General features: G+C 46.0%; 2 protein-coding genes across 6 annotated transcripts in view; one reads left to right on the forward strand and one right to left on the reverse strand.

Annotated features, from left to right (window-relative positions):
* GLB1L2 (galactosidase beta 1 like 2) overlaps window positions 1-21,258 on the forward strand; it is a 48,166-nt gene extending 26,908 nt beyond the window's left edge. For all 4 annotated transcript variants that reach the window (XM_043533914.1, XM_043533913.1, XM_037882359.2 and 1 more), the window contains 11 exons: window positions 2,190-2,274; window positions 4,332-4,469; window positions 5,836-5,916; window positions 7,007-7,113; window positions 8,186-8,332; window positions 9,465-9,536; window positions 10,465-10,543; window positions 11,901-11,988; window positions 16,710-16,824; window positions 18,550-18,666; window positions 19,183-21,258. In XM_043533914.1, the coding sequence (XP_043389849.1) occupies window positions 2,190-2,274; window positions 4,332-4,469; window positions 5,836-5,916; window positions 7,007-7,113; window positions 8,186-8,332; window positions 9,465-9,536; window positions 10,465-10,543; window positions 11,901-11,988; window positions 16,710-16,824; window positions 18,550-18,666; window positions 19,183-19,269 (1,116 nt within the window). In that variant the 3' untranslated portion in view covers window positions 19,270-21,258. The remainder of the gene's footprint in view (window positions 1-2,189; window positions 2,275-4,331; window positions 4,470-5,835; window positions 5,917-7,006; window positions 7,114-8,185; window positions 8,333-9,464; window positions 9,537-10,464; window positions 10,544-11,900; window positions 11,989-16,709; window positions 16,825-18,549; window positions 18,667-19,182) is intronic.
* The window catches only part of B3GAT1 (beta-1,3-glucuronyltransferase 1), an 84,883-nt gene continuing 82,468 nt past the window's right edge, over window positions 20,484-22,898 (reverse strand). The window contains exon 8 of one of the 2 annotated variants that reach the window (XM_043533920.1): window positions 20,484-22,681. The gene's annotated coding sequence lies outside the window, so the exon portion shown is untranslated. Of the gene's footprint in view, window positions 22,702-22,898 lie in introns of both variants that reach the window. The other variant, XM_043533917.1, reaches the window with a different exon arrangement.

The raw sequence follows: 22,898 nt of genomic DNA on the forward strand, positions 1-22,898 counted from the left end.
TGCTCTCTCCTCTATTATTCTAGCTTTGCCATCCTACCTCGCTCCTCCCCTGCTATCTCAATCTTAGCTGCTCTACAGCTTTGCCAGCAAGTTCCAGTCTTCACCTGCAATGCCCCCACTGCCTGCTGTTCCAGTCCAGGGTCCCACTCAACTCTGCCAATGCACCTCATCCTGATCTACAGCCCTCACACCTCCATTCCAAGCCTGAGCCTCTCCTAAGTGTGTAATGCCAGATGGTATGGATAAGCTCAGGTGGTGAACTATATTAGATTTCAGACCCAAATCAAATTTAAGCAAAGGACACCAAGCACTGGATTAACCCATTGTGTACTGTACTTTGTCCTTTTGTAACTGATACAGTGGGGCGGTGGAGGTGATGTCTTGAGTCTGTGTCAAGCAAACAGTAGTAGCGTCACTCCTACCCTCACCTGGGGTGATTCACCACTCTAACAGTCTTTTCTCTCTAACGACTTGGGTATCCCGGTCCAAAACTGATCAGGAGGCAGTTTGACTCAATGGCATTCTGTCTTGTTGCAGATATGCCTACATATTGGCGTCATGACAGCGCTTCATGCAGGATCCTGTCCCAGGACACCCCCTCAACACTGCCTGCATGGTGTTTTATTTAACACTGCTCATTTGTGGAGGAGCACTCCAGTCTAGTGTTTCACCTGAGTGCCCCAGATTCCTTGCACTGTCAGAGATGTAAGATGTATAGAGGTGGGGAATTGGTGAATGAGCACTTCGCTCAGATTGCAGCCTGGTTGTGAGATGCCACAGCAGCAAAATGGGACCAGGTTTTATTTTTTAAATGATAACAATCTCCTCTTTGATTGCACACTCTTCCCTCCTCCTCCACCACCAACACCTTCCCTTCCTCCCCTAAATGCCAGCCTGGAAGATTTGCAGAAATGCTTTGTGTCCTGGGCTGTGGCCTGTCTGTTCTCTCATCTCCCCATTTTCCAGCTTGGAACCTAATTGGGATTTCACATTCTTGGAAAGTTTGCGGGGCAAATCGAGCCATTTTAACCTGACTTTGTGACCCACAGGCTAGAGAGGTTCTGCTGTAATTGGCCTTGCCATGTTGAGCTGGCACTGGAGCAAGAAGTAGCATGTTCTCCACCAACCACATAGTCATTGCTGATCACCAGGTACAGCGTGACCCTTGGAGAACAGCACTCCCTCTGCAACACTAGTTAATTATAGGGGTTGGAGGGCTGACCGTGCTTGTTCTTAGGGAGTCTGAATCATAGGTTTGTTTGTCCTTGATGTGGTCTCTATTCAAGGCGCTGATTAAATGCCCTGCTTGACTGTTTTGTCTGAGACTGATTTGAATCATACTGTATTTTATCAAGAGCTGATCTGAACCTGGAGCAATTAGAACGTTACAGGCACCAGCAGTTGTATTCTCCTAATAGAACATGATTTTCTTTAATTCTGCTTACCTTATCCCTTTCACATAGCATCAGATAACCCCCACCCATCAAACACAAGGTGAAATTGCCTTGACTAGGAGTAAACGTCCTGAGTGGGGAGTGCTGACAAGTCTGATCGCACATGGTACTGTCTGGTGTGATGGGGTCAAGCGGAATTCCACAGGAGGTAAAGGAGCTGGCAAGCCGTGACAAATGGGGAGAAATTGCTTTTTAATGAAGACCTAATTCCTGCAAAGGCTAATCCTGCCATCACCATATGCAGCATTAAAAAGGGATTAAGTCGCTAAGGTCTGCTGTTCCCACCTTGGCAAGCATTGGCTACAGCACACCTGCAAACTCATAAACTGCAGTGGTGTGGCTGATAAGTAGACATTTATAAATGTGAATTTCTAGCAGAAACTAAACCATCGCAGTTGGCTTGTTTTTTTGCTCCAGTTGCTCAAAGCCTTGATATGTGGAACCATTTGGTGTCACCTGTTCTTTTGCGTTGCTTTGTGTTTCCCTTCTGGTGGTGTGATCGTAGGAGACTGTATATGCTGCAGGCTCTGCTTTGCCCATCTGTCCTAGGTGTTTCTATGTCTTGTTTGACCAGGGTTTTATCTCTAGATCTTTTCTGTCCACTTGAGAAGAAACCCTTTTAAGGGCCTTTTCCTCCAACAGCACTCAGACGATGGGCCTCTGGAAAACAAGGGTGAGCACTGGATCACCATACCACCCCATTCCATGTAATTCTGTCTTTTGTTTTTATAACAGCAAAATAAGCCGAAGATGGTGATGGAGTATTGGACTGGATGGTTTGATAGCTGGGGCGGCCCTCATAATGTCTTTGATGCAGATGGTGAGTACCATATATTATCATCGCACACTTAGGATTTATTGCGGTATAAACTGCTGTCAACAAACGTGGTACAGTAATGCTGTCTCCATCAAGTTTCCTATCTAGCGATGCCCCTAGCTCTGAGCAAGTGCCTGTAAATTTATAACCTCTGTAGTGGATTCACACACTGCTGTGGTTTTTTTTTGTCTTTCTTTATCCCTGTCAATGTCAAGTAGTGATTTTTATGTGGCATTTTTCAAATAAGTTTGTTTTCACTGCTCTAGGAGTTAGCATATCAACAAGCTAGTGCAAGGAGTAGTTGCATAGATTCCAAGGCCAGAAAGGACCATTGTGATCATCTAGTCTGACCTCCTGTATAACACAGGCCAGAGAACTGCCCCAAAATAATTCCTAGAGCAGATCTTTCAGAAAAACAATCAATCTGGATTTAAACATTGACGTTAGCCGTCAATCTTTATATTATGGCAATGTCCAAAAGGCCTCAACTGGGTCACGACCCCCCATTGTGCTAGAGGCTGTACAAACACAGAAAAGAGACAATCTCTGCCCTAAAGAATTTACAGTCTGAAGAGACAAACAAAGAGTAGGCGATGTGGATACAACATGCAAGCTAATGAAATTGGTGAAGAACTGATAGTTATGTCGATTGTAGAAAACTTTTGTAATTGGGGTTAGAGATAAGGTGGAAGGGAAAGGAAATAAGGATAGTCACTGTGAGGAGCTTAGAAAGGACTTCTGGGTTTTATTTCACCACCTCCACTGTTTCCTATCTCCCTACCTCTTCAGGGGTATGGGTCATCGTAGGGACACGTCATTGCCCACTGAAGTCACTGGCAGATTCTCCATTGACTTCAGTGTGCATTGGAGCAGGCCCGTAAAGCTTTGTTCTAGTGATCTACATTTTTATGTGGCTCCTATCACCACAGAATCTGAGTACCTCACTATCATTAATGAATGTATTTTTCCAACACCCATGTGGAGAGGGAAATAGTATTAGCCCCATTTTACAGATGGGGAACTGAGGCATAGAGAGACGAAATAACTTAGCTGAGGTCACAGAGGGACTCTGTGGCAGATTTGGGAATAGAATCCAGATCTCCTGACTCCTAACCCAGTGCCTCAGCTACTTCGTCCCTAACTTGTGCAAATTTCTAAGGGACTCTATTCTGCATATGTATGCTACAGCAGTAGTAAAAATGACATGAGGATTTTGTGACAGCTCTGTCATTACATTATATGCATAGTAAATAGATTTGTTTTCACTCCAACAAGATTATTTTACCTTTTGTGGGTGATATGGTCAACATAAACCTCATACAAACTTAGTACTTCCAAAAGGGTCGTGTCCCATTTCAGTTCATATATTAAGAAACAAGGTAAATAAATATATCTTAAAAAAATAAAGGCAACTTAAATAATTTGGTCATAACATAATGCATCTAAAATAACCTGTCTCCTACCTGTGCAATTCTCTGTGTAACTATGTCATCAGTATAGTAGATCAAGGTCCTTGCCTAGGCAGAATTCCCACTGAAGTCAATGAAAACTTTGCCTGCTTTGGGAATGTAGGCTCTCTCGGATGGGTTGTGTATGAATTATTCCTGCAGAACATTTCAAGTGGAAAGGTTGCCCTATATAAAGTAAAAGCGACAAAGAGTCCTGTGGCACCTTATAGACTAACAGACATATTGGAGCATAAGCTTTCATGGGTGAATACCAACTTCTTCAGTTGCATCTGAAGAAGTGGGTATTCACGCATGAGAGCTTATGCTCCAATATGTCTGTTAGTCTATAAGGTGCCACAGGACTCTGCCGCTTTTACAGATCCAGACTAACACGGCTACCCCTCTGATACTATATAAGGTAGCTGTAAGTGACTGGAGTTACCCCAGGCATGAATTGGGCTCATGAAGCATTGGGAGAGGGGGGGTGATTGTAAACAAAATGCTCAGTTTGAAATTCTTGAATTGTTGGCGTGTTCAGTCCGTACTATGTTATACTACCTTCTTGATTTGTGATGTTCGGAACCATTGTTGGGAGTTTTCCCTCCTTTACAGATATGGTGAATTCTGTAGCAGAAGTCCTTAAAACAGGAGCATCCATCAACCTCTACATGTTCCATGGGGGCACCAACTTTGGCTTCATGAATGGTGCTCTGGATTTTGATGAGTACAAGCCAGATGTCACAAGTTACGGTGAGTTTTCTTTCACTGCCTCGCTTGCGTGCCCATTGCAAGCCTGCAGCCTTTGAGCCAGCTGCAGCTGATGGAAAGCTCTATGCCCATCACTTTCTTGAAGGATCTAGGTGCTGTCTCTGCATCACCATCACCCAGACAGGAGAGAAGAAAGACCCTGATCTTGGCTCATGTGGGAAGATGGTGTGACTGTGACAGAGGGTTTCCTTTAACACTCCAGATTTCTCGCCCTATTCCAGTATTTGGGGGAGCCCTTTACTATGAATTGAGTCAGAAACCACTGGGTAGATAAAGACATATAGTTAACATCAAGTGGTGCTGTTTTCTCTATGGTGTCTCTCCTCTCTTTCAATTAATGATTAAGGAAAGACCATCTGAGACTTCTGACACCAGAATAGTTGGTTGTTTGGCTTTGACTTTTAACAATTTGAAGAGTATCTTATAGCAATTTTCATCCCAAAAGTCCTCACCAAAACTATTGACTTTATCCTACATGGAGTTAAGGGCAGATGCAGAATGGGACCCTCACAGTATGTGCAGCCAACACTGGGGAGGAGAGCAGCAGCCACAGTACAGCAGTGCGGGAAAAGAGGAAATGTTAGCAGAGAATGCTAAGGCAAATCTGTGTTCTTATGGAAAGGTGTCTGGGACCATGCAAGGCAGATAGGACCCCTATCCATTTACTGCATGGCACTATCCTCAACGTATTTGTGTTGCGTGGAAGAAGGGCTGACTTGAGCTTGCTGTGATTTGAACCTCTGATTGCAACAAGTGGAGAGATTTCATACCTGAAACATAGGCCTTTAACATGCATCCATATTTCTTCCCCTCCTCTTTGGCTTGCAATAACAGTTAAGAAAATATTTTATTTGTCAGTCAGTTGTATGAGGCAGGGGAAAACCCATTAAGCATAATGGGAAAATGGATGGCACTGGTGTACATGGGAGAGGAAGGGTATCTGTTAAGAGCCCTGTTGTGTCCTCAGACTTTCATGCCCTGTTACCCTTGACTTCAGTCAGGCATTGTAGAAGTGAACGTGGGGGGCAGAATTTGACCATACACTTTATTATACCAGCAGTAGGTGTGGGTTCAAGCTGTTTCTCTTTACTTTTATTTTACGCCCATCTTCAGAATTACTTTACTATTAAGTAGCTGTCTCTCTACACAGTGAGACAATGTCTCAGGCCCTGTCTGCATTAAGGAACTTTGTGCTTGTGTAGTTAATCAACGTAGCTATACCAGTGCAGACTTCCTTAATGTCAACAAGGCCTGAGATAAACATATTACCCCTTTGGCTCTGACCTCTTGCATGAGTACTTTCCTAAAGCTGATGATGCTCTGTGACAGGTGCATGCTTGTTTTCCAGACTATGACGCCGTGCTGACAGAGGCTGGAGACTACACATCCAAGTTCTTCAGACTCCGTCAGCTCTTCACCAAGATCATAGGTGATGATAAACCTCAGAGCAGCTTCTCTCCCCCTTAAATGCTGGCCTGTGCTATACCAGAGAAGCTTTAAAATGGACCACCAAGGGTCTCTGCTGGATCCCTGCTACTCCCCACATGGATATGTCCCGCAGATTAGTTGGAAGCATTTCCTGAAGAGTAGGAGGCCCAGGGATCATAGAATATCAGGGTTGGAAGGGGCCTCAGGAGGTCATCTAGTCCAACCCCCTGCTCAAAGCAGGACCAATCCCCAACTAAATCATCCCAGCCAGGGCTTTGTCAAGCCTGACCTTAAAAATATCTAAGGAAGGAGATTCCACCACTTCCCTAGGTAACGCATTCCAGTGTTTCACCACCCTCCTAGTGAAAAAGTTTTTCCTAATATCGAACCTAAACCTCCCTCACTGCAACTTGAGACCATTACTCCTCGTCCTGTCCTCTTCTACCACTGAGAACAGTCTAGATCCATCCTCTTTGGAACCCCCTTTCAGGTAGTTGAAAGCAGCTATCAAATCCCCCCTCATTCTTCTCTTCTGTAGACTAAACAATCCCAGTTCCCTAAGCCTCTCCTCATAAGTCATGTGTTCCAGCCCCTAATCGGTTTTGTTGACCTCCACTGGACTCTTTCCAATTTTTCCACATCCTTCTTGTAGTGTGGGGATGTAGAGCAGGTTGTTACAGAAATGGCTTTTCAGCTGACTTCCCAGCAACGGGAAGGATGCATGGATTTAACAGTCTCCGCATGCAGGGGAAATGTCATGCCAGCAAACTTAAAATCAATGCAAATCTGGGGAAGTGCTTTTGTTGTACAGATCCCGTTTGCATTCTGTTCTCTCTGGAGTTGGACAGGTGGCTCTCACCACTGAATAAATACACCAGCCCTGGCCCAGCTTTCAGTTTTGCTTGAGCTCTCTTTGAGGTGGATACAGTGCTCTGTTTGATCCCATAGGGAGATTGATCAAAGACGTTTCCAGAGGCAGAGCTGTGGTCTAGAGGTAGAATCAGGGAGTGCCCATAAGCCCCCCTGTCGCCTTCTGTAGCATCTGTCTAGCAGAACTGAAATATAACACCTGTCTTGTTTCTGCATTGCAGGGCAGCCTCTGCCCCTCCCTCCTATGATCACAGACAAAGCATCATATGGCGCAGTCCTGCTGCCGCAGTATGTCTCTCTGTGGGAGGTGCTGCCATCTATTGTAGAGGTGGGTACAGTCCTTTGAGCCGGAGAATGTGCCAAGAGGATGGGATGATGCAAAGAAACACGTTGCACTATGAAATAATATAATCTTATTCTGAAGGACCTCAAGGTGCTTCACAAACTTTGTATCTATAGCCGCAGTGAAAGGCAGCCACCTCTGGGGTGGAGGAAGTCAACCCATTTGTATACCACATGCTGCACAAGAATGGGGAGGAGAGGGCACATTTTGGCCAAGGATACTAGAGCCATTTGTCTCTAAAGTGCTACATGATCTTTAATGTCACAGGGAGAGGACCTGTGTTTTAACGTCTTATCAGAAAGACCTGAGCCTAGTACGTTGTATGGAACTCCCATTTATTTACCGAGAAGGAAGATGTGGGACTGCTGGGATTTGGCTTCAGGGATGCTTGGTTTTGCAAATATGAGGCTTCACCCATTTTGTCACCTGTTCCATTTACTAATACTTCACGCTCATTGGAGCGCCTTCCATCTGGGAACTTCAGAGCTTTACAAAACCCTCAGCCATCCCTCTGGGCCTTAGTCCCCCAGGGTGTAAAATGGGTTAATGATGCTTTCCTATTCACAGGACGGGTCAATAGATTAGCACGAGGTCACACAGCAAGAGAGACAGGAATAGCATGCAGGAGTCCTGATTCCTAGTCCCTGGCCCTAGACATTACACCAAAACTACCTCCTACGTGAAGAAAGCAGGGATCAATTACTCTAATTATTCACCCGGAATTGAACAAGAAGCAATGGGTTTTAGTTGCAGCATGGAAGAAGCTTTCAGAACCATAGGCAATGGAGCAGGTTGTCAAGGAAGTGATGAAATAGCCATAATTGAACATCTGTGTCTGATGAAGGCTTAGACATCCAGCTAGCAGGGATTGTGTTGGCAGGATTGAAACTCATCACTTAGCTGCAGTTCTTTGCACCCCAGGAGCCCTTTAAGAGAGGCAGATTTTGCATAGGATTTGAGTAAATGTTGGTTTGTGAGACATAGCAGCTACTTGGCTGATGATGCTGCCCCTGTGTAGCCTGTCCCCTTAGAAAGGTTACTTGTTCTTCCTTTGCAGCCCATTAAGTCAGAGTTCCCGGTTAACATGGAGAACCTGCCAGTGAATGATGGCAACGGGCAGGCCTATGGGTATACGCTCTACGAGACGGTCATATCCGGCGGAGGACAGCTGCATTCCAGGGACAGCGTCCGGGACCGAGCACAGGTAAAGAGTACAGAGCAGTTGTTGTTCTGACTCTACAGAAAGGCAAATAGCTTGGCTGCGGTAGTTGGCGTGAAATAGGCCAGCCATGAACCAAGGTGGCAGGCTTTCCCTGAGTAGAATTATGATTCCCTTGTGCTATTCATAACGAAGCCCCAGCCTACATCCTCCCTAAATCCCAGGCTCAAGGTCCAAGTCTGTTTAAACTCCAATAACATCAGCTCAAATCTATCCTCAGAAGGTAATGGTAGGAAATCATGGTACATTTTTAGAAATGCCTTGATTTGCCCAACATTGCAGAATGAGTCAATGGCAGAGCTGGGAATAAACCCCAGGAGTCTTGACTCCTGTTAGACCAGAGGTGGGCAAAGTACTGCCCGCAGGCCACATCCGGCCCACGGGACTGTCCTGGCCGGCCCCTGAGCTCCCGGCCGGGGGGGCTAGCCCCTGACCCCTCCCCCGCTGTCCCTCCTCCCCTGCAGCCTCGCCACGCTGCCAACGCCCTGGCCCTCCGCTCCTGCTGGGCAGTGCGGCATTTTGGCTGCCTCTAGCCGGGTGGTAGGGCTGTGAGCTCCTGCTGCTCTGAGTGGCATGGTAAGGGGGCGGGGAGCAGGGGGGTTGGATAAGGGGCAGAGGATCCCAGGGGGCAGTCAGGGGACAGGGAGCGGTTGGATGGGGCAGAGGTTTGGGGGGGGGGGGGGCACGATCAGGAGATGGGGAACGGGGGGGGTTGGATAGGCATGGGAGTCCTGGGGGGCGGTCTGTCAGGGGGCGGGGGTGTGGATAGGGTTCAGGGCAGTCAGGGGACGGGGGGTTGGATAGGGGGTGGAGTCCTGGGGGGAGCAGTTAGGGGACAAGGAGCAGGGGGAGGTTGGATGGGTCGGAGGTTCTGAGGGGGGCAATCGGGAGCAGGAAGTGGGAGTGGGCGGATAGGGGGCAGGGGCCAGGTTGTTTGGGGAGGCACAGCCTTCCCTACCCGGCCCGCCATACAGTTTTGCAACCCCGATGTGGCCCTCGGGCCAAAAAGTGTGCCCACCCTTGCGTTAGACGATGCTTCCTCCCCTGTTATGGCTCTAATCTCTTGTCTAGTACACCTGTTTCGAATTCTGCTGGTCTCCTGTGCCCTCTCCTGCAGGTGTTTGTTAACACTGTGTTCGTTGGATTCCTTGATTACAACACGGTGGAGCTGTCAATTCCTGAAGGACAGGTAAGTAATCTGAGACCACTCACGAGAGGTATGTGGGTAACAGAATCGCAGCTCACCCCCGAGAATGCAGAGCCCAGAAGTGTGTCTAATGCCAGCTTCGTGCAAACCAGCGATGCAGCAGCATGAGACACAGAGCAGTTGTTACACTCAAACCTGAAATGACTCCACAGTTGGAGCAGAGTGGCTTAAAATGCCAAGAGTATCCTTCAGAGAGGGGGAAATATTTGGACAAAACTTCAGTCAGCAGGTTCACTCCAGAGTAGCAGCTGGTGCGCTTCCTGCCACACCCACACACTGCAGACACCCATGAGGTGTAACAGTGGGCTCTAGGGACCCTGCCTGTGCTGACTGAGGACATGTAGGCTGTTCGCTCATAGGCACAAAACATGCATCAGTCTTTTTACTTCTCTTAGGTCAAAGTGAAATGAGTTGGATGGTCTCACGTGTGTTCTGAGCTCACACTCTCCCGCATTACAAAACCATCCAACATTTCAGCACAAAGTGGCTGTATAAGTAGCATGTCTACTAAATGTGCACTGGCAGAGCTGTGCATGGCTCCCAAGACGAGAATTGGGTGAGTGGGAGGGAATATTGGAGGTCAGGAATGTGACTCCTGGGTAGAGCTGTGTGATGGAAGCCTGTGTGCTGTTGGACACATGTTGTTTCTAGCTCTACGTACCATTTCAACCATTTAAAATGTAACAGCAAAATATTACGGTTTCATGAGAAGGTTGAGTTTTCCTCAGTGATTGCAGTTACTTGCAGCTGTGGCATCTGCCTGTAATTTATAGTCCTGTAAACAGCTGCCAAAACTACTGGTGCAAACTCCCCCCTGGAGTGATCCCATTGATTTCTCTCTTTGCTCAACATGGCTGACCTGGCACTTGGCTGTGCACTGATTCAGCAGAGGCTGATCCATTCTTTACAGGGCTTCAGGCAGCTCAGGCTTTTGGTAGAGAACTGCGGGCGTGTCAATTACGGACTTATGCTGAATGAGCAGCGGAAAGGTAGGTTAAGTTGTCTCTTCCCTTCCAAGCTGGTGCATGGGGCTTAGAACTCAGATAAACGCCTCTTTTTGAGTCTGTGTTTAGCGAGGACCTCCAACACGGAGGACATTTTTAAAAATGGCTCCCGCGCTCCAGAAACGAACACTCCAGATCGAATGTTAAAATCCTGTGTGTTGGATTGAGTCGTATAAAGGCATGCAAGAATTTCACTGTGCCTGGATAATGCTGTGTAGCTTTGCAGTCAGGCAGTAGAAGGCATCCAAGACGGGAGACTGATAAAAGAATATAGGTCACTTCTTGACCATAAGTTCAAACATGTCCAGGGTGGTGGTAGCTGACATGTGATAGTTGGTGAAAATAGCCCACTTCATGGGGGATGGACCTATCTTAAAGACCTTCCCAAGTCCCTCCCTATAGTGGTTGCCAATATAGACGGGGTGCCCCTCTTCTCACTCCATGATGTCCATATCCACTTGTGTAACGTCATACATGGGGGGGTGGGAAAGGAATTCCTTCCTGATCCCTGTTTCTGCTCTGAGATTTGGAGAGCAAGATAATCTGAGTGTACACAGGGTCCTGGGACTACGGACTATGTCCAGCTCAGTAAAATATTTATGCCGGTGGAGATGGGGACTGGGAGTCAAGATTCCTTGGGTTCTGTTTTATAGGGGGGAATGTAGGCTGAAACGTTCAGAGCAGCCTAGTGAATGTAGAGACATATTTCATTAGCTTTAACGGCAGAGGTGTGCCTAAAGCCCCTGGACTGCTTTGACAATCTCAACCATCAGCTTGTAGTTAATGACCTGGACTGAGAGCCAGGAGAGATGGGTTCTGTTCCCAGCTCTGCCCTGGACTTCTTGTGTGCCAGTTTCCTCCACCCGCAAATGAGGATAATTTCAACTGCCTCACAGGAGGCTGGTGAGGCTAAATTTGTTTGTTGGGTGCTTTGAAATCCTTGGGGAAAAAAGCAGTGGATGAGTACAAGGGATACCAGGATGTCCACATATTCTTCTGAGTATTGGGGAAGTAACTGATCTGCTGCTTTTAAAAAAAAATAAATAAATAAAAATCCATGTATGGACAGCCAAATAAAAAGTGAATCTGCTATGTGCGCCAACAGTACGTTCTGCCAGGAGAGGGTTTCTCAGCTTAGTGAGTTAAAGCAAAGGATGGAGAGGAGAGGGCAAAGTGTGGCAACATTCCCTGCTCAATCTGGATGAGCAGTGGGACCATATGGGCTTTAATGCCATTGCAGAGCATGACTACTTTCCGTATCCCGCTGTTCCTCCTATTGAAATAGGAAGATCCATCAGCTTAGTTGCTTCTCAGCTCTTTATTACCTCTATTGCTCTTGCAGGCTTAATTGGTGACGTCTTCCTGAATAAAACCCCCTTGAGGAACTTCAAGATTTACAGTCTGGAGATGAAACCTGGCTTCATGGAAAGGTTTGGGAGATATATGTATATATATCTAAATTGTTTGTGCAGAGGAGGAGGGCATATATATATCTCCTTCGTTTGCACAGACAATCTGGCATAGGTGCAAAACCTACTTAGCAGTTACGTGTCCCGGAAAGGCAGCACCTGGTGAATCTTCACGCTTATGAATCTCTTCCTGATAACGCCAACTAAAATTGTACAGAGGGTTTCAACACTTATTTTTGCACCTTTATTTAGGACCCAATACAACCGCCCATTGAAGGGGATGGAAAGACTCCCACTGACTTTAATAGGCATTGGATCGGGCCTGTAGAGATGTGGCCAATCCAAACCCTTTTGAATTTTGTAAAAGTTTGGGGCTTGTCTGGGATCAGAAATTTGGGATTAGGAAACGCTTCAGTGAAGGACACTCCCTCCTCCCTGGATAGAGAGGGGAAGTAATTTCAGGAAGCTCCTAACAGTGTATTACTAGTCCAGATGGCTTCCCCCATTTCATGTTTTAAAATTGCGTTCTTCGGTATTAAATGCTAAAGCAAAATAATCTCGGAGGGATAACTAGCCAGGCTGCTGTCGTTAGAGCAACAGAGCATAGGTCACTTTGTGGACTCCTGCCAAAAATCTCAAGAGGGTTTGCTGTTGCAGTGCTCGTATTGCCAAATAATGTAACACATTTGTGAGGACTTCACAGCTGTCATCCTGCTGCCTGCTGTGGTCACCTGGAATTTAATAGTGTAGAAAGTAGAGAACTCCAGTACTTCTGCTACGAAGTTGCAAACCCCTACTGCTCGAGCCAAAGGAGGGAGAATCGCTGTTAGTTCTGGACACTGCAGGGCCTGTGACACATAAAGTTGTGTTCTTATTCTGTCCAGTAGATGTCAGCCATGTGTATACTCTCTCTAGTCAGTTTATTACAGTGATCCTTTAAGGACAGTGCTAACAGGTAGTGTTAAATATTCTGAGTGAAGGTTTTGCAAGGCATTCTCTTTGGCAGGGTGAGCTGTCAGCTTTGTGCCGTAGGGTCATTAGAGAAGGATATGCCCAGTCAAAGGTAGGAAAGCTAGTGAGCTGCCATGCAGGCATAAAAGCAAGATTAGCCAGCAGTCTGATCAGTTACTAGCAACTGGCCATTAGCAATGAGACATCATAAGGTAGAAATCTCTGCGTAGGAAGCCAGAGTACACTGTATTGAAAATGGGATTGTGCCAGGCTTAGCTCAGCAATACAGTGGAATTCACATTGCACTAGGTCAACAATTCGCTTGAATCTGGGGATGCTGATGATCAGCATTGGAGAGAACATGTTCTGATAAGGTTTTGAGTCTCTTGTGGAACTTCTAAGCTCCTCACTTTCTCTCTGCTTCATCACCACTCCCAACCACACCTGTGGTACAAGAAGGCAAGAAATGATGCAGACTCTGAGCATACCCAATAACTTGCTAATACCCCCTGATGTGATCAAGGGTGCCCTTGCATTATATATTCCAAAATAGACTTGATGCATCTATATTGGCTCAGATAGTGATATCTGATCCCATGAGCTAAACAGAATTGGACTTCGTTAATACTTGGATGGGAGACATCCACCAAAAACCCAATGCCAATAGAAGTGATGGGTTTAATTCGGTAGGTGGCATTCGCTAACACCTGACCCAATGTTCCAGCGTAGTTTAAGGGGGCATTGGGCCTATGAAGGAGCTGTTTGGGGTGAGTCTTTAAAATTGAGGCCCAATCTACCTGAAGGCAATAAAGATCCTGCAATATTTCTCATGAGAGCAGAGCATTCACCTGAGTGTCCTGACCAGAGTTTCCCCCCCAAGTAATTACATTTGGCCATCATAACATTGCAGTCCATCTTGGGGGCTTTTTAAGGTACTTCTAGAGCATCCATCGCTATAACATCTAAACGCTAAATAGAGTGGCCTAGGTTTCCATAGCATTCTCCACAGAATATGGCATGGTGGAATTTTCATGCCACCTCTTCTAAGGTCTAGGAACCTTGACTTGCCTTCTGTGTATGAGTAGTTCCTTGGTGGTGGTGGTGGTGATGGCAGGAAGGCTGTAGCAAATAGGTTTGTAGTGTGCTCTCCAGGCAAATGAGTTTTGGTTCAAGAACTGGAGGGAAGGACCTTGTGTGCTGCAAATTATTGTTACACTTGCTGAGTTTCTCCCCAGAGATGGCTTCACTATGGTGACAGGTGATGCGGGTTTTTTAAATTAACTGGTCTAGCACTTCAGAAATTGTTGAGTTGAAGGGTGCTGTTCAGATATAAAATATTACAGCCATTAGTCTGAGAGGAATTGCAGCCACCATTATAGTTAAGGTTGCCTGGCTCTGTCTATGCTCACTCCGTTTTCAAAAAGAAAAGGAGTACTTGTGGCACCTTAGAGACTAACAAATTTATTTGAACATAAACTTTCGTGAGCTACAGCTCACTTCATTGGATGCATTCAAATGCATCCGATGAAGTGAGCTGTAGCTCAGGTAAGCTTATGCTCAAATAAATTTGTTAGTCTCTAAGGTGCCACAAGTACTCCTTTTCTTTTTGCGAATACAGACTAACACGGCTGCTGCTCTGATCCCTGTTTTCAGTTGCTCATAAGTTTTTCTTTTTTGAAACTATCGATTTGGCAGAATTTTCCCAGTATTTGTGTGTCCCCCAAAATAATCAAGGTCAGATAAAGTTTGAAGCAGGAGGAACTGAAATGGTTCAGCAGTTTTGAGTATGTGTACACTTAGAAAGAAAACCCGAGAAAACTTGAATGCTGGAGAAAACTTTTAAACAGCTCTGTCATGCAAATAATGGGGTCCAAAAGGTGAAATGTAGCCTGCAGCTCGCCCTCTCTGAAGTGCCCTTCCTTGGTCCAGAAGTTGTTTTTGATTTCACTGAGTTACGAGCCTTTGAAAATTGTGCAGTACTGTAGGTGCGTGGTGGTTTTTGCTTTGTTGTGTTATAAAACCTAGGCTTGTAACATGTACCTGGGCAGCACAAGATTATGTGGCTAATCTAGCATGCTGAAGTGCTTTTCTGAACTGGAGTTCTGTTGAGAGAAGTCTAGATAAACACCTGGGAAGATTTGCCCAAAAAGGGAAGGGATTGAGGAAGGACTCCAGCAGACTCGATAAACTGTGTGGGGGGGAGAGTTTCCATAGGACACTTTGTCTCAGTACCTGAGGCCAGCTGGTAAAGTGTTCAGCATCAGGCTAGATTGTGCTGGAGACATTAAAGCCAGTCTCGTGATGCCTGTGCACAAGGGAGCAGAGCGAAGGCTGAAGTGAGGTCTGGTCTATACACTGGTTTTGTACTGGTAAACTATTTTGATTAAGGGTATGACTCTCTTACCAGTAGTTATACTGGTACAACCCCAGGTGTGGAGTTTATATCTGTATAAATGGTGCTTTTTATGCTGGCATACCTTATTCCTCTAATTGTACAGGAAGGGAAATAAGTTACACTGCTAGAAAGTACCTTTGAGTGCATCTGCACTAGGGGCAGGTGCCACTAAGAGTAGCAGTCTAGTAAAACCAGTATTTTCAGGATATAGACAAGCCTTGAGTGTGCAGCCTCACCTCCAGCATATTCTTTTTTCTTTCTTTCTTTCTTTTTTTTTTAAGCAGTGAAGCCTGAACAGCTTTTCCCAGGGAAGTATCTGTTAGATCACAGGGCCTCGTGTTTTGCTTCATATCACTAGCCTCTGGGCATGTTTATAGTCTTTTTAAAAACCTGCTACAAAATAGAGAGCAGAACCGGATCAAAGTCAACTTAAACTCCTAAGCCTCAGAAGAAGCTCATGGCCTCTCATGCCACTTACTCAGGGCGCAGATACGAGCGTCTGAGCATACCCTGAAAGTGGCTCTAGCTTGGTCAGACCAATGGAGGAAGAGTTTCCAGAGCCATGAGCCCATCAGCATAGTGTGTGTTCTTCCCTTGAGTTAACTAACCATCATTAGCTAATGGATTCAAAGAGAACTGAAGACAAGCTTCTCAGTCACATTAGCCACTCAAGTTCTGCCCCAGGCTCTTGAACCAGGTTAAAAGCTGAGTTGCCATGCCTTCACTACCATTGTCACCTGAGTTCAGAACACTTTTGCGGGGGGCAGTGTAGACGTACACTAAGAATGCACTGTCCCTAACTACTTGCCTATGCAGAGTACAAATCAAGGGTCTGTCAGTATCCCATCTGTTTTCTGCTGTTACGACAACACCTTGGGTGTGGGGCGGGCACTCCAGCAATACCCGAGATAGATCTCTGTAGTTTAAGATTAGCACCTTGGATGCACCAGGAGACAGGCTGGTAGCCAGTGTGGTTGGTGAGATGAGAAATGAGTGAGTCTGAAGCAGGGATTTTCACTTCTAGCAAAACAGAGAGAGAGCAGTAGCAGCACGTCTCACTGCATTCACAGTGGAGACCTTCACCTTGCTGACAGAGAAAGGTGAAGGCCAAGATCTCTCTCACCAGGGGATTAACTTGGGAAGTAAGGAGGTGCCTGCCTTGAATGAACAACCACGTCCCCATGCTGAGTATTTGTCCCTAAACCAGTGCCAGTGGGCAGCAACTGCTGCACATTTCAGGCAGGAAAGTGAATAGCTACTTCACTGTAACAAAACAAATGGTCCCCTAGGGTGGCCTCCTGTTTGAAGTGATCCTAAGGCCTGCCCTGGGCCCATGAATAGCTCCTCTCCGGAAGTTGCTTTCCTTTTGTTAACCGTGTTTGTCTTTCCCTCACAGCTTGCGAGGTCTAACTGCTTGGAGCACGATCCCGGATTACGCCGTGGGTCCTGCATTCTTCCGAGGAAACCTGCAAGTGCAGTATCTGCCTCAGGACACTTTCCTGAAACTCGAGGTGAGTCGCTCAGTTATTGTCTGGTTTTTTTCATATGGCTGATGAGAGACCCTGGCATAACCACTCCAGCGGCAGCACCACATAGCACGCTTCATGGGTCTGTGGTAAAGCAGGCCACCCACGCAGGCTTCATAGAAGTCTGCTCCTAAAACTGCCAGCTGGCATGTTCAGTTAAACACAGCCTCCACCATCACAGGCCCTGCTGAGACAAACGTGGGTGATTCTGGCCTGCCCCTCTAACGGCATCCTGGCAGAGCTAGTAATGAGCCCAGCTTTACATAAATTAGGTGCTGTTCCTCTTCGGGTAGCAAAGGGTTAGTGGCTGTGAGCCCAAACCTCTGAGTACCTGAGTCAAGTCATTTCCCTTCTCTGTGCAAGGGACAGTGCTGTGGAACCTTCGGACATGGGGTCTGAGAGTGGCGCTGTCTGTGTACAGCAAGTGCTGTGTGCGTTGTTAAAATCTTGAACTCCTTCCTCTTGGATTTTATTTCAGTCCCCCAGGGCAATCTCTGTTCTTCAGGTCTCAGTGTAGTTTACAAGACAAAGTATATAGATAGTTATAGCATGATGATGAACAGGCATTGCGTGAAAAGGGTGCAGGAAATGGTAGGGGAAGACCTCAAAGAGGCTCTGAAGGAGATGATATTTTTCCTTGGGAAGGGCGATTTGGTTTGTTCGTTTTTTTTAATAAACCTGCTATTTGTTGTTGTAATCTGGCCCATTCAGAAGAGCAAAGCTAGAAGAGTTTAGCATTTGCCTTTAGAAGTATTACTTTGAGCCTCAGGGCTAACTCATCTCCAGCAGAAATGACTTGACAGGAGCCGGAGAGCAGGTGACTAGCAGAGGCAGGGGGATTGCCCCAACTCCCTTTGCACTTAGATGGTGGCCCCCAGCACCTCATTACCAAAGTTGTACATCTCCAGCCTCATTATCATTCGTGTGGTTGCACAGGGGTAACTGAGGGCAAAAGTTCCCCTGCCAATGGACCCAAGCAGCGATTCTCTTGTTGATGCACCAGCTTACTCTCCCTCAGCGGTGTTGGTACTGCAGTACCAACAGGAGTACAAAACCCCTGGGGAGGATGAGAGAGTGAACCAGACATGATAGAGGTTAGTCTCAGTGCTTTCATGCACTATTGGAAGGCCCTCAGATGCGACACCGATGAGGGCTGCAGTATTGACTTATTCGTAAAACTGCTCAAATTGTAAGAGGGAGAATGGTCCGGTAATTATTACATTAACCTCGGATTTGGAAAGAGCAGGTTCATTTCCCTGCTGTCTCACAGCATTCCTATATTACTGTGGGCAAATCATTTACTCTCGCTGTGTCTCGTCACAGTTTTGTAGACGGGGAATGAACTCCCAGGAGTCTTGAGAATAAATATCCCAAAGATTGAGAGTTACTGTAGTAATGGAGGCTACGAACACCACCTAGCACATGGGGTCCCGATTCCTGACGAGGGCCTCTAGCTACTACTGCAAAACAAGTCATTTGGTTTTTGGCCACTGCCCTTGGCAGATCCGGCTTGGGGACAGAGCTCCTCAGGTAAGAAGGTACATTAATGGCAGGATTGGAGTGGAATATGAGGGGTTTAAAATCTGTCTGAACAATTTGCTTTAAGAGCAGAAGAGGGATGTCTAGCAGCAGGTGGCCTGAAAGAACACTAGGGTCTTAGTGGCTGAGAGCAATTGCTTCGGTAACCCTGCTCTGCTATCTTTCTTGTAGGGTTGGGAAAAAGGAGTTGTGTTTGTCAATGGAGAGAACCTAGGACGCTACTGGAAAATCGGACCCCAGGAAACACTGTACCTCCCTGCAACTTGGCTACAGCCTGGGAACAATGAGGTGAGAGGCTCTCTATTAAACATGCTTATCTGACTCACATCTGTCTAAGGCTAGCTAGGAATGCTCAGTGCCTTAAAAACTCACCTTAATCTGACTCTACAAAGCATGGGGGGTAGCTCTTTCTGAGGGTGAGATTCAAGTTAGAGCAGCACCATTCCTTGGCTATCAGTAAAAGAAAGGCACTGTGGTGAACACTGACTTTGGATCAGTATTGTATATAGAATTTGAAGGGCAGCATAACTTAAATAAAAAGCAAGACCACCTGACTTGGGATTGGTGTTTACTCTTCACTGCTGTGAAGTCTTAATACAGCCCAAGATGTCAAGTGATGGGAGTTTGGGTACGTACTGGGACCAGTGGGGTGGTATATTGACGACATTCCCTTCAATGGGAGCATCCTCCCCCAAAACTCAGGCTTGATCTTCAAGTCCCAAAATATTTCCCCATTGGAAAGAGCAGTGATTGTCATTTTAAAGGGATTTCCCGCCTCCCACCCCTAATCTCTTTATTCCCTAGATTATCGTTTTTGAAGAGCACACTGCAGGCCGGATCATACAGTCTGTAGATATGCCTTATCTAGGAAGGACCCACTATATGGACTGAGCAGGAGAACTGCCTCCCGTTGAGTTCATCTTGGATATTCCTTGGTGTATGTGTGGGGACGCATCAGTCCAAGTACAGACTGGTTTGTTCATTTCTGTTAGACCAGTGTAAAGGATTTGCTCCCTGGCAACAAGTTTAGGAGATAGACTTGGAGCACCCTGAGAGGTGAGTCCATCAATTTCTCCCAGGACATCGAGCTCTCCAGATTGGATCAGTGGCTGTGATGTAATGGACAATCCAGGGATAAGGAGTAAAATAGGGTGTTGTGGGGGAGGGAAATATCTGAGCTGAGCCCAGCCCCTGCCCGAGATTAACGCACTCTATGGGGGCATCTCTTGTTTGATTAAAAGGGGAGCGAATTTCTGGGATACACAGGAGTGCTGTGCTGAGCTTTCAGGCAGAATTGAAACAGCCTTTTTGTGTAGAGAAGGGGCTTTGTTTGTTCAGTTTTTGGAATCCTGATTGGATGTTAACAGTTAATTTTTAATATTCTAAGGTTCTCTTCTGTGGAAAAAAGACCCAAACAATTTCTAATGTTACCTGTGTTTCTCCTCTGTCAGCTCCGCCAGAGCAGGACTGTTGTGTCAACCTAAGGTTCCAGTTCAGGCAAATTATGAACCTTCAGAAGGGGGAATGGATAAGGAGCCCACTGCTTTACAGTCTGTGTATTACTTGCCCACAGCTCCCCATTGACCTCAGGGGGAAAGGTGCATAAGCAAGGTTAGCATTATTTAGCCTTGAAAGGAGAAAAATGTCCTCCTATGTGTGAACAGGACCCAGATGTTTTAAAACCGATATAAACGGAATAAGGGATCCTGGGAAAGAAGCAGGGTGGGGATTATGTTATAACTCCCCACCCTGACAATCTCCAGATGGGTTCCCTGTTTGATAGGTCATATGTTGCAGAAATTTTCAATGCAATATTTCAGATATTGAAAAGAGCCATTGCTAACTCTGAAAACCTGCTCACCTTCTTTTTCCCACTTAAGGTACAGGAAGATGGTTTAAATACCCTCAAACTCCCATGCTGTAGCTGTCAGTGTAGAATTGGCTGTGTCCAAGAGCTGCTCATCTCTCCTGCAACCAACATGTCCTCTGACCTAGAGGAGTCAGGTCAGTACTTATGGGAGCAGTTTAACCCCATTTAGATAGAGCAGTAAGACCTCACTACCATAACCACCTGGCAATGGCAGTAACAATCAATTTCAAGGGAATTTTAACCATTAAAAACCATATTTAATTTTATTTAACAAATTAAATACAGTTTAATTAAAACTGAGAACAGACAGCGCAGCTGTAAATCACTCCATCCTCCGTCCCAATCAGTGCCTGTCTCGCCGCAGCATCTGTAGCTCAGCTCTCCTGGCAATAACCACCACACCAGCTGGAAAGGCCTGGCTCCTGTAGCTGACTTTCTGAGGAGAGTGGAGCATATTTGTATTTGCAGGGTTGTCTGTAGGACTTAGTCCTTTGCATTTCACCAGGAGTTTTTCCCTACAGAGAATGGAAGGCTGCAATCCAGCAGGGTTATTAGAATAAACAAACAGACATGCAGCTAGGACATCAGTTGAAAACAACTTGAATATCATGAAAACTTTGTATCCCTTTTGAAAATACCTCTTTGTTCACAGCCTGAGGGCTGCACTTGGGAGGCTTGTATAATAGTGGAATAAACCTGCTTTGATGCAGAGCACCGCTGTTTAACATGAGCTAACAATGGCTGTTCCCAAAATGCAAGTGGATACCAGTTGCATAAAATCATTGCTATCCAGTTTGGATTTCAGCCATTGAATACAAAGGAAGGTTTTCACAGAAGCTATGTAGCAAGGCTTCCATGATTGGAAACTAAAGAACCTTATCAGCTAAAGAAGGTAACTTTTTTCCCCAGTGATTGTTTTGATAAATACAAACAATTTTTTTTTAAATATTAGGAAATATAGATTTGGCATTAGTCCAATGAGTGATTTCTGCCCACTGAAGCTAATACTCTGCAAGAAATATTCTACATGTATTTTTTTTATACTGTTAAGGGTTAAAAAAATAAGTGAGTCTCTTTACAGAATTACATTTTTCCCTTAATTCACATGTAAAATTGTGCTTCAGACTTTTCCAAAGGAATGGGAGATTGATTAGATTTTTTTAGTCTTACCAGACCTAAGCAGCAATCTAGGAAAACCATTTTTAAAGGGGGGTGGACAGGAACTGATTTAACTTCCTTTTGTGTGTCAGCATCACCATAGAGACTGTGCTTCACCACCTTACACAGAACAGTCAAAAAAACCCCACCCAAGTACCTCTCTCCTGCAGGAAGAAGCTTTGCACCACAATGGTTTCAGGTATTTGAAGTTGTTTGGGTTAAGGTTATTTTGTTCACATTATTTCTTTTCAATCCACCCTTTGTGGAGTCAGGTGTTGGAGTAACAGTGAGACACTGTCGGGGGAGCTATAGAGCACACCAGTAATAGCAGGTATGGAACTGCTCCAGTGGCTTTTTATTGGTAGCATGATGTGGCTTTGAAATGGGACATATCAACACTAAATGTACTCAAGAAGGTGGGGAGTAATAGATGGAAGTGGGTCTGTTTGTTGCTGAGTGATCACTGTAAAGAAGGAATCAGTGGAAATTAGACCTAGGGTAGGAGTTGGAGACAACAGCAGCATTCAGTGAAATGCTGAGTGGTTCCCTCCCATATTGTTAAAAAAACGCTTCTTGAGGTAGGTGCGCACTTCAGGGAGCCCGACACCTAAAGCTTGTCTCAGTCAGGTTAGCACTAGAGATAGGCCTGAGATGGAGGATTAGGACCCATCTCCAATTAGTTAGCATGGACAGTGAACATGGTCACAGGTGCTGTAAACAAATCAATACAAATACACAGAGGTATGTCAGACCACCCTCCAAGCCATAGAGCTGATGAAAGGGGAACAAGTTGGAAAGAGCAGAGATACTTGGTGGTTAGCTCTTACCTGCCTTGCTTTTCTCCCTCCCCAAAACCCAGTCTTGTGCAGTGTAATAAATACTGAATAACCTAGGTTCAAAATTAAGGGCAAAGGTGTCCTCTCCACAGCCAGAGAGCTGCTGAGGCTGTTGCACACAGACACAAGGTGTAACTCCTTGTGGTCCTTCTCATCCTTGCTATGACACCCTGTGAAACCAGCTCCAGCTGGGCCTCCTCCCAAGTGCATCGTGCCCCTTCCAGTCCAAGCATCCTGCAGGCTGTGCACCTTGTACTGAAGGTGAGGTCTGTGCTGTTCCTCTGTCTCCAGAGGGCCCGGTTCTGTTCAGAGTCCAGGAGGAAGGTTGGGAGAGTCTGAGCAGTGCAGGTATGGTTTGTTGTTCGAACTTGCTTGTTTTTCTTACATTTAAAACACTTGGAAGTCAGGAGCCGTCCTGGCGGCTGCTGTAGAGAGGAGCCTGCAGGATGAGACAATCTTCTGCAAAGGAAAGACAACCAGTGGGTAGGTTACCCCTTGGCCTCACTGCAGCTAGTTGCTGTCCTTTGGAGCTGGCCCAAGCCTGTCTGAGAACATAGTTTTTTGGGTGTTGGCAAAAGGAGCATGTGACAGCCCCAGAAAGTGATGTCCTCTCTACAAAAAGCAGCTGTAACAGTGCAGGCTGCCATTGTGTCCCA

Source organism: Chelonia mydas, chromosome 22 (assembly GCF_015237465.2).
Source record: "Chelonia mydas isolate rCheMyd1 chromosome 22, rCheMyd1.pri.v2, whole genome shotgun sequence".
Classification (NCBI taxonomy): domain Eukaryota; kingdom Metazoa; phylum Chordata; order Testudines; family Cheloniidae; genus Chelonia; species Chelonia mydas.